The sequence below is a fragment of the Athene cunicularia genome (assembly GCF_003259725.1).
Source record: "Athene cunicularia isolate RWA chromosome 2 unlocalized genomic scaffold, athCun1 chr2_part1, whole genome shotgun sequence".
Classification (NCBI taxonomy): Eukaryota; Metazoa; Chordata; class Aves; order Strigiformes; family Strigidae; genus Athene; species Athene cunicularia.
This window is the reverse complement of record NW_020799095.1, coordinates 74,088,255-74,107,447: the sequence shown is the minus strand read 5'-3', so window position 1 is coordinate 74,107,447 and position 19,193 is coordinate 74,088,255. Positions and strand designations below refer to the sequence as shown.

Here is a 19,193-nt window from a genome sequence, read left to right as displayed (position 1 = left end):
CAGAAAAAAACCTAGCTCTTTGAGGAGTGAATTGGCAAGAAACTACTGAAAGTAGTAAGTATTGTATTTTTGCCTTTATCTGACATCAGTTGGAGAAAGCAGCAGTGATGATAGGAGGAAACCAATTCTCATGGTAATTCCACCCATTCCTGTAAATTACAAATGCTCTGCATTTGAGACAAATGTGGATAAATACACAAGTTGTTTATGGTTATCTGGCTGGAGAGTGTTGAGCAGTTTCAGTCTGGAACTGAATATTGGAAATAATAACATCTTTTTTCAGTTACCTTTATGAGCTAGAAGAAACAATAGGATGTATGTGTTTCAGTCCCTAAGTGGATCATGTGAGTCTGTATTCCACTTGAGAAATTTGAGAGGCAAATCTCATGGATGAAATCCAGGGAATAAATCTACACAACCGAAATTTATCCTGAAGTTATTAATCATCTGGGGGCTGGGTTTTGGAGGTGGAAAGGTGGTTGTAGGAGTGGAGAGAGTTCTCATTTGGCTTTGAAGAAATATATTTATTATATGTGAAATGGATTGCTTAAAATAATTTATATGAATCAAACTATCTTTATTTTTTCTATTTCATAACATTTTATAGTACATCAAGCCTCAGAAATAATTCATCCATAAAACAGGATGTTTTTACTATAGAGTAATTGTTAGCAAATGGTGTCCAAGAGAGGATAAGAGGTCTCTGAGGACTGGTCTCAGAGGATGCAGTGGGAGAGTCCAGTATTACTAATGGGTTGGTGTAATTCTTGGCGTAGATCCACCTCTACACTTTGAAAGTCTATTCTTTTAGAATACAGATGGAAGCTGTTAAGTATGTGCTGTGTGTGCTTTTCCATCTCCAGGAAGAGCATGCAACAAAAAAAATCCTCCTGAAACTGAGTTTATGTATCAGCTATATAGTTACATATGCAAAGGTACTACTTTACCAATCCCTATGTCCTTCCTCACTGTTCTTGCAACTTGACTTTTTCAAATCCTTAGGCTACAGGACTTGCAAGAGAGTTAGCTGAAGGTGCTGTTTCATGGTTAGTAAAAACTGAACTATGCATCAGGTACTGCCATCTTATTTGCACGTGTGATCCAGCTGCTACTCATGCATCAACACTAGCAATCATGCAGGCAGCCAGACCAAGGAGTTGATCCAGTAGAAAATGCTATGCCCTTCCCTCCCACCCACCTTCCAAAAATAGAAGTTTTCAGGTGTAAGACCTTGTGCAAGATCGATACTTGCATGATGTCCTTGCATAACTGCCATCCCTACTCGTGAACCTGAAGATTTGAGGCTCAGGGTTTTTTTGCTTTGAGTGAGCTGGTAAGATCCTCAGTTACCCATGTTTTCATCTGGACTACTCCTGATTTCTGTTTTCTATAATTCAGATATATCTTTTCAGTCACTTGAAAATGCCATGTTTTCATTCACATAGCTCTGAGGCAGGTTACCTTCTTTGTGAAATAAGCCAAGACTGAGCAGCAGTGCAGCTCAGATGTATGTATAGAGTTAGCCCCAGGCAACCTTCTGCCTCTGATCCTTGGAAGTCTGCTCCCTCAACTGCAGTACTCCACACTGACCTTTTATAAGTACTGCATGAAAACAGAGTAATTTAAAATGGGTCTGCTAGCCCTAGCTCCTTCTTAAACCAACTACTTGGGTCCTAGTTTTGATGATTTTTTTTTGAACAACGTAAAAGGAAAGTGTATGTTCTTCTCAGGAAATGTAGTTAGGTTTATTAATGCAAATTTTGTGTAATAAGGACTTGTAACTCCATTTCTGTAATAAGAAAAAAATGTTTATATGTAGGCATTTTTTTTTCTTTTGGTAAGATGACTCTATTCCTGTGTATCACTAATGAAGCACATTCAAAATTTTAAGCAGCGAAGAACTTCTATATTTAGCTTCAAAAAGATGATGGTAAAATGAGTAGTCAATACCAAGAAGGCTTCCCAGAGAGAGAGAGAGCAGAAGGAACATTGATACAACTTTGGAAAGAAGGGTGGAGTTTGATTTCATACCAGGAAAAATGTGGCTGCCTCTTTACCTCCTTGTCACATCTCTCAGGGGGAATACCTGTAACTAAACATCTGATGTATACAGTTTTGTATCATGGTCAAAAGTCTCTGTTGAATGGATGGGCTTAAACTGAGCAAAGCAGAACTGCATCAACTCGTATTTCAACTTCATTTCCCTCTTGCTATGTTACAACTCTATTTTAAACTAATTACTAAAGTGAGGCAGCAGCATAAGAATGAGCTATCATCTTACATAATGAAAGTTTTCTCTAGGTGCTCATTGCAAGACTAGTAATGAACAGTGTGTTCATAATCTGCCTTTGAACATGGCTACAAGCAGCTGTAACAGTCCATTGAATTTGCTCATCTGGATTTGTGCTGACTCCCCTTTAGTGGAGGTAATGAGAAGAACAGAATTTAGGTATAAGTATATTCCATCCTGCTTTGAAAAGATGACATCAGTAATGTTAACAATCCTTCCCCATAAAGGCTGGCTTCCCTCACAGAGAATAGTAAAACATGTTTATGAAACCACCTCTTTTTTTTTTTGTTGCCTTGCATTTGAACATGGGATTGGACATCTCCAATCAGTCTTCTTGAATGAGTGGTTAAAAAAAAAACCTACCACCCAGCATATCAACTATAGAGAGTAGTTTGCCCTAAGAAGAGCTTCATAGAGATCAGCTGTCTAGGAGCATTGTATGAAATGCTGAGGACTTGATGAAAGGAAATGTTTTTTTTCAATAGAAAAAGGAATCGAAAGTAATTAAATTCCTTATCTTGTTTCCTTCAGATAACTTATTTTGCCCCTAAATTCAGGCTTACAGTTGCGTCTACAACTTTTAAAAGGCAGTTTACTGTACCAGTAATTATTGTGTAGACATTATTGATATAGATTTCCCCCTCTCCCCCCACTTCTTGTCTAATTAAAGCAAATAAAAGGAATACTATTTTATTGCCTTTCAAAACAAGTTTGCTCTTTTTCTTTCCCATTTTGTTTCCTTTTGATTCCTACTTCCAAACCAATTTTGGACCTCTCTCCCATGATCCTATCAAATCCTTCTCATGTGGCCCCATAGATAATATTTGATGGATGATTCGAGGAATCGTTTTAGATGACTAGGTGCACAAGGCAGTTAATGACATCACCTTCCTCATGAGCCTTTATTGGGAATAATTGAAGGAAATAGAAACAACAGAGAAGTTGCATGGCAAAATGTATCTTTTTTGTGTGTCTGTGATGTTGGCTGATCATGCCAAAGAAAATTCAGCAGTCCATATGCTGTTCCTGAAGAGACTGTAATCAAGTTAACGAACATGGCAATGATGGATTCTGGTTTTAGTATTCAGTGTATTTTAATTGCACATTGAGATAAAATGTCACATCTTCCGTTATAGTTTGCTTGTTTTAAAATACATCTATATCAAGGAGTTATCTTCCCCTTTTAACTCAATTTTTATTCAAGATTGATGAATTTGTGGAGGAGTATCTTCCCCTTTCCTAATCCCTTAAAATACTTAATCCTGAAAAGGCATCTCTGCAGCAGTTTAGCATTATGACATTCAATAGCTATCTGATAGTCAATCATGACTGTGAGTCTGTTTAAAAAAAAAAAAAAAAAGTACATTTCCAGTGTGACTGACCTTTATTAAAATCATGTGTGCTCTCCTTGCATTGCTCAGGTTACATTTCCATCTGAAGACAAAAAGTTTTAAAGCAATTCAGTTTCTAATCACTGTCATCTAAGTCTGCTGTTGATAATGTAGTTATTGAGGTGGGATTGAACTCGAAGGAAGTTGTCTGTCATCACCTACAGTCATCTAGTTATGCGGTGTGGAGGCTGAAAGCAATGGCATGGCTGCAAGGGCCTGACTCCACTCATTAATCCTCCAAGTAGTATGTGCACTGAAAAGGTCAACGTTTTACAACACAAAGCAATGTTAGTACAATTAGTTGCTATCACTATCACTAATATCAATTAATTGGATAAGGAGGAAACATCTTTTTTCTGTTATATGAATTTTGGAGGATCTATTTTTGTTACTGTTTTAGCAAGTCCATCTTCCCTCTCAATTCCTTTAATTACTTTCTTAATTTATTTTTTGAGGGCTACAACACTAGAACATTTAGAAAGAGAAAATGACCAAAGTTACTGTTAGAGACCCAGAGCTAAACTATATATTACTATTAAGCTTAAGGCAGAGTTCCTGGCTTGAGATTGATGTGTTTGTACAGCTGTTGCTAAAGCTGTGGCTCCAAACAATCACCAGTTGTTCTAATGAGCTCTTCTGCTTTGAATCAAGAGGATGGGGGGAAAGAAAAAAAAGACTGTTAAAATTGCTGCTGGATTACTACGTGTATTTAGGTTAGCATGTAACAGCAATAGGTAAAGAGGAAACAAGTTTGGTTTTTTTTAATGCAAGTGGTCTAATAACTTAGAGTTTTTAAACAAAAAAAAATTGGATAGTCATTATTTCTTTTGTATCATTTGTTCCTGTAACTCAATATTAGCACTGTGGACTGTCTCTTTATATTTATGAACTTCACCAATATACTTGAAGATATGCATAGCAGTTATTAGTAGTATCTACCCTTGGTGTTTCAAAATGTTTATTGACTCATCATACATTCTCTCAGTTTTACTAGAGAATATTTTCAGAGGTATTTTCATGTGTTGGAATTTTTGAAGGCATTTGGAAAAGAGAGAATAAAATACATCTACTTTCATCCTCTCCTAGAGGCCACTCAGTTGTAAATACGTGGCAGAGATTATACTTGTTCAAATTTTTTTCAAACCTCTGGGTAAAAGAAAAAAGTAATAATGTTGGCTCAACATTACATTAAGATTTTCTGTGTGATTGGTTTTTGTCTTCATAACTGTTTTTATCACTAACATAAGGTGATGGAAGCTAATTTCCTCCCTATCTATATGTATATTCTCAATTTCAAAAGTGTGCTAGCAGAACAGTGCATTCTCTACTTCCTTTTGAGAAAAGGAAAGTTACTTGCTCAAACTTAGTTGCAATATCTTAGTTAATATGCAGCCTTTTTGTTGGAATAGTGGAGGATGTTTTAAAATCTGCATAGGATAAATTCCTTCCGTTGGGATGATCTGCATTGCTGAGCTTTTGCGCAGAGAAGCATGGCATGTCTTGTTTTAAATAACGTCTGAGGTTGTGATTCTTCCTAGTGCAATTTCTGCAGACTTTTTTCTCCCCTTCCACCACAGCTTTCTCTTCTTTCAATAGAGCTGAGGACTTGCTGAATGCCTGCTTGCTTTTTTTTTTTTTTCCCCTCCCTGTTGGTTGGTTGTTCTGTTATCTATATTGATATGGATGGTTTTGTTTCTTATCTGTTCATAATCTTCCTCTTCTGGACTGATGCACACAGCCTCTCAGATAAGCTGCTGCACTGTTTCAGAGCTGCATTTCTACAACTGGATTTATTTTTATCAATTTCCAGGGGAAAAATTGTTTTGCAGCAAAAATTAAAGTAGCAGATGATAAAACCCCGCAGCTCAGTAACAGATGAGCAGAAATTAATTGTGCAGTTGCCTCAGTTAAAATCTGAAGCTGCTTATCACAAATCTTGTCAGTAGTGGTTCCCATTTGTAGTATGACATACAGCTCTCCACTAAGAGCAGAGCTGCATCTTTGCTGCTAACATCACGCAGCATGGCTCTTCAAAAGTAGGTTGTGCACAGCACGCATGAGACAAATAGCTTGTCAACAGGCAGCAAAATTCTGGTGTCTTAAATGCCAGCACTGCTTACGAGGCCCAGGCCCAAAGCTTCTGCCTTCTCTCTTTTCCTTCTTTGGCTCAGACTTCGTCTCTCCCTACCAGCTAGCTGCTTGGTTTTGTTAAAGGCGGGGAGCGCTGTAACTTGGAGTGGTTGGAAGAAAGCTAATGCTGCCAGCTCCCGCTGCTTCAGGAGTTGCGTTATGCCCTCAACCAGCTTCTTGTGCTGAGATCTTAAACTAACAAGCAGCAGCAGTAGTGGGTAGCAGGCTAGAGGCAAGGGCTGCATACAGCCTTCGACAGCTCAACCGAATGTGGAGGCAATGGCCCAGGGCCTGGAACACAGTCAGTCCTGGCATTCACCGCTTCTGTTGCATCCGTCCTTCTGGAGGGAAGAGTGAATGGGCCATACCTTCATCTGAGCTTCTATTTCAGTCATCCTAAAGTAGCTAGATATTGCTGATGCTAGTTATCTGGCAAAAATAGCATATAAAGACTTTTTAAAATATACATGACTGTAGTAAAGCTCCAGAACACCCACGCTTTGAAAAATGGGTGATGTAGTTGAGACTTTGTGAAACATCTCAGTGAGAAATTGATCTTAAAAACTACTGTATTTAAAGGGAAACGGGGATGTTACATTGGTGCTGCAGGAAAACTTCTCTAATATAGAAAAGTAGTATTTCTCTTTATTTCTTTCTCTGTTTGCACTGAAGAACTGGCACAACTATTTAATGAAAGGGTGTCACCTTAATATTCTTAATTATATGGTATCTATCAGCCCTTATGAGAAAGTTAACTGTTAGTATTATATGCAACAAATCTGTCAGTGAAAATCTTGCCTACTGTAGGCCTGCAAAGAAAATAATATGTACTCCTACATGGATGTAAACTAATGTTATCTATCAGGAGGCACAGGTGAAGTGCAAGACATAAGTAATTAACCGATGGCCAGAGTTGGCCCAGAGAAACTCACTAGAGATTGTCCATGAAGAGGAGAAAACTTTGCCTGAAAATTGGAACATGGACTTCTGTTCATTAGCTCTTATGTAAAACCATGCAAGCCTCTGCACAGTTAGTGGTTACTAGAAATACACCCCCACTTCCAGGGTGAGATAATCATATTAAAATGATTGGAGCACTTGCTTTGATCTGTAGAGAGGTAAGAGAGGATGGCTCAGTGCACTGACATAAAGTGAGAATTTAACTGAGAAACAACTATAAATTACATAAATCTGTCTTTGGCATGTCCTGCTAGGCACGTGGATGTAGCTGTCTTTAAATCTGAGCAAACAGGTGGTCAAAAGGGTGAAGCTGAGATCAAGACATTGCCTGTTAAAATATGAGCTGCGTACAGGAAAGCTGAGATTTAATCTATGGTTTTCACAAACTGTGAAACTAAACTTGAGCGGTGTGAGCAACTTTTAATACTTCGTACTTGTGACACAAAATATATTTCTCTCCAGAAATAGGAAAAATAACAGTTTGTGGGGCATTTAATTCTTTGCAATAAAGTCCACTCTCCCTTTCTGTGGCACTGCCTTGTGCTCGTAGTAATATACAAGATTTAGATTTGGAGTTTTGTGTCTCTGTGGTCTGAATCCCAGGGAGCACAAACAGAACTTCTTCCTTTAACCTGGTAAAGTTTTTCTCTGGCACATCATGCCTTCTTCCTGATTTAAAAAAAAAAAAAAAAAAAAAAAGGTGTGGATGCAAAGCTGCTAAGCAGTTGTAAGAGTAGGAATTTTTTCCCATCTAAATTTTGTTGCTGTTTAGCTCCTATATAGTGGTTGATGTGTTTACAGCTCTCTCTGTGCAAGCTATAATACATGTGAAATTATTTAAAAGTTTAAACGTAAAACTAGTAATAACATAAGTGTATTAAACCCTTCAGACATGCCACTAATTTTCCAGTTCAAATGGACAGTATATTCTTTTTACCCTCAATCAGAGATTTTCTTAATTCGTTTCTCTGGTGCTGTTGCAAATACGTCTATTGGATGACTTTTCTCAAGTTCAGAAAGACCTTTGAAAGTTATTAAGATGACAGTATCTGTCCTAGGGAGGAGTGAGGGGGGTGGTGTTTGGTGTGTTTAATTGCAGACATGCTTGTGGGGCAGCTTAATATCCCATGAAGAGAAGCCGAAGAGTATCTAGCTTAATATTCCAGTCTCTCTGATATTAACATAGTCAGCTTTTGATAACTAGGAAGGCTTAATTACTGAATACATTTAAATACAAATGCTCTGGACTAGTGTCTCTATCAGTAAAAATTAATACAAATACCTCATCAGTCAGGGAAGGTATACGAAGGAGTTGAAGTCTTTGTCTATTGACACACTGAAAATGTTAAGTTGTATTTCAGCATAGCGTGTAACTTGAAATAAAAGGCAAGAAAGATTTGCTGACCAGTGATGAACAGTGTTTGTTGCACTCCAAACACAAATAAGATTGAAGGATTTTCTTTTATGTATTGAGTACTAGCTTTCTGCATTTTGTGATTTTTTTTTTTTTTAAGAAACTAGTTTCATAAAATTTATTGCACTATCTGTATATCATAAGTGAAATTCATACTTCCCAAAAAGCATGGTGGAAATGTCCCAATTGCAAGCCTGATAATGCTCAAGCTGCCTTGTCTTTAAATGGTAATCACTTTTATGGTGGCTTCTTAAAGTTGAAACACATCTAATGCCTTTTGATGTATATTCTAGTATTGTTTTACAAAAAAATACACAGCGAGGGTAGTCTAAAGAAGATACCCAGCAGAAGAGAAATAAAATTCCTTACACTTACAAAAGTATCTGAATGGTCTTGTACGTGGCATATTGACAGCCTCCTACTTCAAAAGCAGTTCTCAGGCAGAAACTGTGCATGTGTGTGTCCCCAAATAAACTTCACACTCTTTTTTTCAAGCTTTCCCCATCTCATCTAATAATAAATGATGACCATGTACACAGGCAGAGTTTTATGGCTTTTGTCATTAGATGCTTGTAAACTATTTTTGCTTCTTCTGATAGTATGTTGACTTGGCTCAGGTGGGAGCATGTTTGTTTGTAGGTGGATGAGGTCTTGGGAGATCACTGAACTCTAGCTGTTTGCAGTTTGCGTATTAAACTTGCAAGTGCATCAGTGTAGATTGTGCTCTCTGTGATTTGAACCAACAAGCAGCTCTTGTCCCCAAATATTCATAATGTACCAGCAGCAGATCTTACTGACCAGCTGTTTAACTGCTGATGGTTTTTCTGCGCTTTTTGGTCCTTAAAGTCCATGGTGGATGGCTGGTCTGCAGTGGTAGTGTGACATGGCACTCACAGTTACTAGGTTTGTTTTGCTTCATTTTTCACTCCTTGCCCCATCCCTGTTTCATAGTCCAGAGACATTGAAATGTTACTTTTGATTTTGGAGCATTTTGGGTTTAGAGGTGGAGAGCAGGCATCAAATAGGGTCAGTTTGATTCCCTAAGTAGAGTCAGGTTTTTGTAGCCCTTTGCTCTCCTTGTAAATACTAAAACTCTAAAAACAGCAATATGGAAATAGTTAATATGAAGCAGAGTCTTTCAAGTCATCAACTAGCTTAACATGGCTGATTTATTTTTCAGGAAAAAAAAACAGTTTATTAATCACAGATGTGCATGTTTCTAGTGTTAAGAAAGCTGGGACTAGAATGAGAATTCCCATTTCCCTTCTAGTTTCAAAAATTTGCCTGTTCGTTGGAGGTAATTTTATCTTCTGGTTTGAGGGGGTCTGAACCCATGCTGTCTGACTTTTTTCTTTATCTTCAAAAATATATTTATGGACTCTCAGTGAACTCTCTGACCTCACCACCAGAGCAACATATGTGGTTTTTACTTTGAGAGAAATGGCAGTTAAATACCTTCTTTCTTATTTTGACTATGAATTATAAAACAAAGCCTATCCATTCGTTTTTTTAAAAAATACTTTATTGAATTACAAAGCTGTCTCTACTTGAGCAAATAGTGATGTTATTACATTTAGTGGTTTCTTTTTGGTTGGTGTTGCTGTGTGTCATCGTTATATGTGTGTTGGGTTTTTTCTCTCCAATATGTCCATCTGTTGCATTTATGTTTTTTCTAAAAGGGAATCTGACACTCACTAGAAAGTTTACTGTACTTGAAACACAGTTGGGGTTAGCATTCCCCAAATTTATTCCATCTGGTTTGGTTTTCAAAGTTGATGTTGTTCTTGGTTTAATTTTGAATACTCCTTTTCCCTCTTAGCATGTTTCAGTGATAAAATATTCTTGAGCAACCCTAGAAAAACAATTTGCTATGTAGTCATAAAGGAAACAAAGCCAATGTAGTGTAAACAATCCCAAGCATGATAATCAATCAAACCAAGTCTGTATCCCTAGTTATATGGATAGAAGTAATATATAGTGATGTGGCAGGGGGAAATAAGGCACACCCATGTAGCTGTTCTCATAGTGAAGTTGAAAGGTCTTTTTGTGCTCTAGGAAATGCCTGTATTGGATATTCATATTCCCTAATGCTTGGATCTGGCAATGCTCTACATAAATATATGAATTTGAGCACCTAGATTTTTTTCATGACTGTGCTGTAGTATTGTAACTGGTCTCCTGAGGAAGCAGATCGGAATAAGAATTGGAGAATCTGGACTCCTGGCAGCTGGGATGGGATGGGAAAATGGACAGCAAAGGTTCTCACTGGGAAAATACTGGCATGGAATATAATGTAGTGAGTATTATGACCTATGAGTCTGTAGGGATGTTTTCTGCAAATTTGAGGGGGGGGTGAAAAATCAGGTTGGATCTCTGAAGAGGCTAGTGGGTTGGTATTCTGTTCAGACTAACACTGGTAATGTTAAACCTCTTTTTTTTTAACTCCTTTTTAAATAAAATTTTATATTTAAGGTGATTTTTTTATGGCAGTGCAGTATTTATATTAATTTTAAGATTTTCCTTCTCCCACAGTGCTTTCATGCCTTAAAGAGCAAAGTGGAACAGTACTACCATTCTAGTGTGCTGCTTACACTTTGTCCACTTCTATGATTCCCTGAAGCCCTAATAATACTTCAGTATGTACTTCATATTAAATCATGCAGAAGAGAAGATGAGAAGCAGTTACATGCTGCATGCCAAATGAAAACTAATGCCGTGTGGGAGGATATGGCTAAAGTATGTGCTGCGAAACATGTCTGGCTAACGTTGTTTTGTCTCTTAGATCTCTCCACTTGAGCGGAGTGTACATATTTCTTCCTGCTCTCTTCCCTCCTCCTGCCCACAAACTCTTGGCTGACTTGGGTTAAGAGTAGGAGTGGTACCATGAAAGTGCAGTCAGACAAAAATACTCATCTCCCACAGTTTCAGGAGCTTTGCGTTGTACTGCTTGGTTTTACAAGAAATTCAGTAGTTAAGTGTTGATTGTCAAAAGGATGGGTGAGAATTTGAGGTGGAGCACAGGTTTATTAAAAAGAAAATGGGCTTATTAACTGCAAGCATGTTACATGCCATGGGACAGGCATGTTTTTGTAAAAGTAAATCTTACGCAATCAGTTACTACACCACCACACTGCCTTTTTCTTAGAAAAGAATAATTGTTAAGGAAAGAAATGCAACAGATACAAAAATACAAAACAGTACATGGTGAACTTCTGCAAAGGCTTAATTGCTTTTTTTTTTCATAAACAAGTGAATGTGCTCTGTTTTATTTGTATGGAAGAAACTTGTATGAACCATTATTGGAAGGGAAAATATATACAAATGAAATAAAACTTGGCAGAGTGATTATACCATCTTTAAGCTTGGGAGTCTTGAAAACAAAGCATTTAGTTTGTGCTTTAAGAAACTTACTTGCAAGAACACCAGTGCTGTTTTCTTCTCTTCTGTGTTCCACTAGTATAGTGGCAGAATGTTTTTTATTGAAATACCCATCACCTGCTGTTTGCTATGATTTCTGAAACAAAGCATGTGATAAAAATTAAAAGGTGAATGATACAATAAAGGTACAGTTGGGTTTGGTGAAAGAGCAGTCAAACTGACTTGTTACAGAGGTTTAATATGAGATTGTTTAGATTCCTGTGGAGAGCTTGCAGATGGTTGTGAATTTTGTTTGGAATTTTTTTAATAAGCAGACCACTTTTTTTTTGTTTCAAATAAAGTAAAAAATCTGTTGTGATGTGGATGCTGATTGCTAGTAGGCTTGCTTTTCTTACATATGTGCTGAGGACCCTTAAGCAGTAATCCAAGGGCCCTGAGGGATACTCAGATTGCAAGTTGAAAACCATTGTTACAGATAATTAATTTCTTCCTTATGTTTCCTGCTTCAACAAGAAAATTATGTGGTAATTCTGTAGTACTGCTATCCCAAGATTTAGAGACATAGCCAGCTAATGTAACTCTGCATCTGCTTTTTCGTAGTACCCATTACTTAAAGACTTAAAACCAGGTTAATGGCATAGGGAGTCAGCCTACCCATGTGCAGCACAGCTACAGCTGTGGCTAGAAGATAATTCTGTAGATGAATCCTGATTCTGAGTGACTTGCTTAAAAGTGTTAGTAACTAGCTTGTTGGATTGAAAATATGCTTTATAAAGTTTGTTTACCTTGTGTTTTATGTGAACATGATGGGAGTGGTGGTTAATAGCAATTATCTATGTGTTCATGCAGTGTAAGTGACAGGAGCTCCTGATATCAGAGTTGATGTATCTTAATGGTCACATTAATATGGCCTTTTGTGTTTTATTAGAATAGAGAAAAATTCTGAACAACAGCCTGATAGGTCACAATTTTAGTTCCAAGGAAAGGATGCCCTTTTTGGAACAGCTTGAACAGTGAAGGAAAAATAAAAACTCATAACTTACTCTATTCACATTTTATGTCTCTTTCCTCATCTTAGTTCAAAGCCATAATTTGTACTTAATACACTAAGGAAACAGAACAGGCTCTCACATGCTTATGTGTAGATTCAAGGCATTTGGGTGTTTACAATGAAGTGTATTGCTAAATCAGTGTGACTGTTGTATTCCACAAAATTCAAACTACCTCTGGTCAGGCTGGCAATACGCCTCTTACAGAAAAGCTGCCAGAAGAGGTGACCTGAACATCTGTGTCAAGCTTCAAGAAGGAACACAAGCACTGCATTTAATTGCCAGCGGTAGAAACATTCAACAAAACATTATTTATGTCATCCTTATATAAACTATCTATCTACAAATGTGCACACACAGGGGAAAAGAAAACATTCTTGACAACCTAGGAGAGTCTTGTTAATACCCTAGTGGTAAATAATATTCATAGGAGCAGTCTCGTGAGAATGTGTCAAAAAAAAACCAAAACTGTTTTTAGGAAAGGAAAGTTGCTGGGGGAAGAAGCAATGTGCTGCATGGGAGGAAAAAAGAAACGTAATCTCACCATAGTTAACAAGTGGGTGTTTATCATAAGCATAAGGTCCAGTTCAAGTGACAGGAGACTTGGTGGGAAAGTAATATTGACCTCATGCAGGTATAACTAAGGCTTGGAAAAAGTGTATCCTTTGTTTGACAACAGAACTTCAGGCATTGTCATGCTGAGAAATACTGCTGATCCTGATGTTTGAGCAAATGGTCTTTCAAACATTGATGTTCTGTGCCTTTTTATAAAACAAACAAAACAGTAGCCAAAATTCTTGAGAAGATTTAAGCAAAAGACAGACATTTAGCTGTTTTCTGGATTCTTCTTCCCCCTTTCTCAAGGGTACAGGAAATAAATAAATAATGAAAGTAACTGGAGCATTTGTAATAAAATTTGCTGTTTGAAAAATAAATTACTTATCTCACTGAGGCAATTATTTTTACTCTTCATGTCCGTGCTCAAAGCAGTATACATTAAAAGATAAAACAAGCATATCCTTCCCTAAAGTTAGATGACATATGGAAAGCATAATCCATGATCAGATAAGTATCATCAGTGGTAAGTATGAATTATAATTGAGGCAGGAGCAGCTTTATGAAGCTTGGCTGTAGTAAGCATATAAATGATGTGTATGTGTGGGTGGCCACGTGCAGCATGAACATTGATAGTTGTGGTGTTGTTAAAGGCCAGATTACTTCAAAATAATCTGTTTGATTAGTCTGTAAATCCAATCTGATATCCATTACTACATATGTCATTTGCCTTGTTTCTCACCAGTGTTTCAGCTTTAAAATATTCCCTTTGTTCTGTTTCTAGACTCCCTTTCAGTCTCCAGCAACGATGCTAGTCCTCCTGCTTCGGTAACATCACTTCAGCCCCACATGATCGGTGCACAGAGCTCCCCAGGTCCCAAGCGCCCTGGCAACACTTTGAGAAAATGGCTTACCAGTCCCGTGAGGCGTCTTAGCAGTGGAAAGGCAGATGGTCATGTGAAAAAACTGGCCCACAAACATAAGAAGAGTAGAGAGGTCCGTAAAAGTGCGGATGCAGGCTCTCAGAAGGACTCTGATGATAGTGCAGCCACCCCACAAGATGAAACTGTTGAAGAGGTAAGTGTTCAGGCCAGCGTCCTGAGACTTGTTTTTATGTTTTTCAAAGAACTAAATGGTCAGGTGGAGGTTGTGTCCTCAGGTGACTGTCCAGCAGTTGAGCAAAGTGGCACGTGCCGTGTGCTTATTCTTGATGACTGCTGTACTTTGCATAAGTACTGTGCCGAGCACAGTTTGTGCCTTTCTGCACAGACAGTGTTAGTAAAGCTCCATGGAGAAAGATCTCTAGTTGAAAGAGAGAAATGAGAGAGTAAAAAAGTTGTTATTTGGCTTTGCTTTCCTACCCCACTGGGGAAAGCAGTTTTGTGAGTAAAGGTGCTTCATGTTCTGGGAATAATCAGGTCATTTTCTATTTCCTTTTCTTTCCTTGTTGATGGAACAGGGAAAATACAAGGAGAGCTGCTTAACTGCCTAAAGTTTATTTTAAAGTATATAAAGTATATGTAAAATTACTCTTGAGCAAGAGTTAGAGCACAGAAGAATTACTGGCCCTTCAAATCAAAAGGTAGTTACTATCAGTCAAATAATAAACATGGCAGTTTTCGTTGGAGGGAAAGAAATTGTGAACTGTTCCAGGTTTTGCTACCAAGGACATCTACTGAAGGTTTCCCTTCCTCCCATAAACATGTGCCCATTGTTCTAAGCCTGGAAGTCATGTTTGAGCAAAGCCTGCCTCTGGTTAGGTGCAAACAAAGCCAGATTCTCTTCTGTTAAAAAAACCTATGGTTCAAGCTGAAATGAATGGCATCTTATGATCCCAAAGGCATAGCCACTTGCATAGTATACAGTTCCTCCCTTTACCAGGCTTGAATCTGACTATGATTTTGGTATTTATCGTACACAAACGTGGTCTCAGATGCCAGTTAATTATTTAGTACATTTTATTTCTTGTTCCCGACATTTTGCTGCAAGAACAAAACTTGCTTTTGGAACATCAGTGAAATTATACAGTAAATGTAGGGAAAGAAAAGACTAGAGACTTGACAGCACAGTGAATTGGGAGAATGGTTTGGGAAGGAATACTGGCCTCTGTCCTTGAATGTAGAAAGAGACCCTTTGTGGTGCAGTTGTAGCACTGTTTTGGAAGTATCTGTTATTCTGCAGTTCTGTGAGGGATAACCTAAAGCCAGTGCCTTAAAGTCAGGAAAAACCAATAGCCATCTATGCTGTCTTCCTTTAAAGATAGTTAAATTATCCTGCAAGATCACTTACATTAAACTTTGAATAATTTAAATCATAGTTCCTTGTATAATTGGAAGGGCTGTCTTTCAACACAACTGTAAAAATTATATGAGCAGTCTGCTCTCACTGCTTTAAGGAGGAGGGGACAGAAAGGATAATTGAAAAAATACTTCATGTTGTAATAGGGACTTTTTTATATCCTTTTCAAGTCTTGCTATGAGGGTTGGTACTTGAGATGCAAAGTTCTTGAGTTTGTAAGTTAAAGGAATGTGGCTCTTTACAGAACTGAACATGGAAAGCAAGCATGACTTCGGTAACACTTCCCTGTAGTAATTTTAGGCTGAATGTCTTGTTCTCAGTATCTCAATCCATCTGCTTTTACCAAACACTGAAAACTATCTTTGGCATCTGATTTTTTTCCCCCTCTGTTGAGGAGTTGCACTGGGTTTATAGATTCATCTTGATTTGTTGGGAGAGAGGTGAATCTACAGAACAGACTTGCTTTAAGTCAAGCTTGTGATAGCAAGCTTCATGCTATTGAGGAGGTAGCAGTGCTTGAATGTCTTGGTTTTATTTGCAGAGAGGTCGGAATGAGGGGCTGAGCAGTGGCACTCTTTCCAAGTCATCTTCTTCAGGCATGCAGAGCTGTGGAGAGGAGGAAGGCGAAGAGGGAGCAGATGCTGTACCGCTTCCTCCTCCAATGGCAATTCAGCAACACAGTCTTCTCCAGCCCGACTCGCAGGATGACAAGGTAGGAGGATGAAGTGGGGAAGGCTTCACACACTGAGATAACCTCTGTTTGCACAAATCTTTCTTCTGTTTCCAGAAGTGTCTGTAATGGACATAATACAGCTTTATGGTAGACAGAAGTAATCACTGTGCCACTTTAGACAACATTAAAAAGGTTTCCTGTGGAAAGAATGTGAATTAAATGCATTTCTATTTTAAAAGCACAAGTGCTGAAATTTTTCTACTCGCACTTCAACTGTGGAAATGGGCTGCTTTGTGTGTTTACAGGCTTATTTACATCTGTTTGACCGATGCCATAATCATTGATTAGAATGTAATTGTTTTATAATCATACCTTTGGGTACTGAGGTTAAAAATCTATGTGCGAATAAAGTTTATCTGGAGAAATTAACAGTTATATATAGCCTCGTTAGATCATAGGCTGTTCACCAAACCCTACTATTTTGAATAGCCCCAGTTCAGGGGAAAAAAAAAATTCTGTGTACGTGCCTTAGGAGCTGTGCACATCAACTCTTAAGGTGTTTTTTTTTTTTTATTTCTTGGGGCTTTTTCCTTCTTTTTTTTGGGGGTGCCTAAGAAAAAAGTGTACTAAGTAGTTAATGTCCAAATGAGGGTGGTAATTGGCTGTTTTTTACAAACAAAGGCACGTTAAAATTAAGGGTAAAAATTTTGCATCACTAATGAAATTCTGGATAGAGGTAGTAACTGCATGAAGGAGATCTTACTTTTGCATATTTTTCTAAAATTTTCATACACTGAGAGGGTTTATTTCAATTTTCAACCTGGATCAAACATTGAGGTGACAAGTATCAAGCCTGGAAGTACTGGGTTTTAGAATGGAAACAGTCCAGACTTGTGCAACAAATGTACACATTACTGTTTTCTTCCTGTTTTGATGCTTAACATTTTTAATCTTTGTAATCTATAGCAATGAATATTGTTAGTGAATTTTGTGGCTGGTAACTCAGTGATGTTCTCAGTGATGCAGATGTTATTGATAACTTTGATCTTATTTATTTCTGTTTTTTCTTCCTTTTAAAAACACTGCCTTTCAGTGGGGATCTTGCTCACCCCTGAAGCTATCATATTGAGGATCAAAATGGGTGGCTCCCATGCTCTATGTGTATTTAATGCCTGCAAGTTTTCTGAAGTGAAAAAGTGTAGTATATGAGTTGGGAAATTAATATATTGGGAAATAGTACTGAAACAAAACAAGCGAAAACAGGCCAGTCTTTAGATCTGAGAGAATATTTTATTGCTAGAGAATAATCTCAGTTTGAGGCTTAGAAATAGAATAAAAATAATGGTGGTGAAAATATGTTAAAGTTCCTGCTGATAAGCTGCCATATTTGCATGTCCCTTCAGTAATACAAAAAAAAAAAAAAAAAAAATTAAAAAATGCAAGTCTGATAAAAAGTTCTCCAGAGAAAAATGTATTTTGCTTTTATAGTTCTCTTCACACAGCAGGAACAGTTATGTGAAGGAATATGCTTCTAAGTTAGTGTCCGCTCATTTTTGTATTTCTGGTGCCAAGTCAGATTTTTACCACAGTAGAGTAAGAGGCTTTGAGTAGCTTTCAATCCCCAGTAGATTTTACTTTCACTTCTTAAGAGGTTAACATGCACCCACTGCAGTAAAAACATGTTGGGACAGTTTTTAAAGTAGCCTAAACTGCATTCTAGAGAAGACTTTGAAGAAGTTAAAATTTGGTAAAGTTAATATTATACCATAATTTTTCAAAATATGTAAATAGTGTTTCTTCTGTGGTGCATTGATTTTTTTTTTTTATGCAGTATCTGTCCTACTGTGTGGTGGGAGGCAGCAAAGCCCCCTCACATGGCAGCCTGGGAGGTTGTATATGCCTCTGACATTCACACACCAAGACATACCACCACTTTCCAGTACTTAAAGCAAATGCTTTACTGGAATGCAGAAGTGAGAAGCCATAGCCAAGTTTTACCCAGCAGAAGTCAGTTGGCTCCATTGATGGAGTTACTGGTTAATAAAAGGCTTGCAAACAAATTCCCAATTGTCTGCCTGCTGGGTGGAGTCCTTCACATTCCTGCCATGCTCTGTGGTTTCTTGGGTTGCTCAGCTCCTGTGGATCCCAAGGAATGTCTCCTCCTTTCTGTGACCTCAGAGGTTTGGCCTTCATCTGTGCCTCACTGCAAGCATTTCATCCTCTCCATGGCTCCTGGTCTATACTGTGCTGGAAACCCCTTGCTTGCTGGGTTTCTCCCTCCATACCCAGCCTGCTGTGGGCTCCAGCAGCATCTCATACCTGTGTGTGCTCAGTTACTCCCTCCACCTTCCCTTGTTTTCTGGGCAAGGGGTGTATTCTGCTCCCAGGGTACATCATCAGGAAGGTCAGCAAGCAGACTTCATCAGTGCAGCTCCTTCTTTTTCAGGTTATATAACCATGTGAACTGGAAACCAACCAGTTCTGAAGGCTTTACCAACAGTCACACTCCATATACTCCTATAGAGCAATAACATAAAGAAGGGACCTTGACCAGAGTTTGATTCCAACACTTCCAGTGTTTTCTAAGGCAAAGCTGAGCTCCACATCCAAAGTGAAAACCCACATACAAGCACAGCTTTGGAAAACCTGGTCAAAAGTCAGACGTCAGGAGAATCAATTGCCTAAAAGACATGCAAGCTGTGGGATTGCTCAGTTTTTGGTGTGCGTGCAAACATCATGTGCTAGGCCATGCTGATTTGTCTTAATATTGCTAAATAACACAACCATTTACTTCACTAAGAGCTCATCTGCACAGTATGCATTCTTCCATTCAACAAAATCATTGCACACTTTATGGATTTGCATTTGATGGCAGTTTACAAGTCATTTGCATTTAATTTTTGGATAAGCAGTGTTAAAGTTTCAAGATCAGTTATGTTAATATGCAACTAATTACTTTTGCTTTTTGTTTTCTCTTTTTGTAAACTCTGATGCAGCATTATGTTGACTTGCGTTCTGTCTCTGCTTTGGCTCAGTTCCCGTATCTTTCCATTTA

General features: G+C 38.0%; 1 protein-coding gene across 2 annotated transcripts in view; it reads left to right on the top strand.

Annotated features, from left to right (window-relative positions):
• The window catches only part of TRIO (trio Rho guanine nucleotide exchange factor), a 198,004-nt gene that overhangs the window by 149,073 nt on the left and 29,738 nt on the right, over positions 1-19,193 (top strand). For both annotated transcript variants that reach the window (XM_026841539.1, XM_026841540.1), the window contains exons 35-36: positions 13,952-14,244; positions 16,007-16,177. In XM_026841539.1, coding sequence (XP_026697340.1) covers positions 13,952-14,244; positions 16,007-16,177 — 464 coding nt within the window. The remainder of the gene's footprint in view (positions 1-13,951; positions 14,245-16,006; positions 16,178-19,193) is intronic.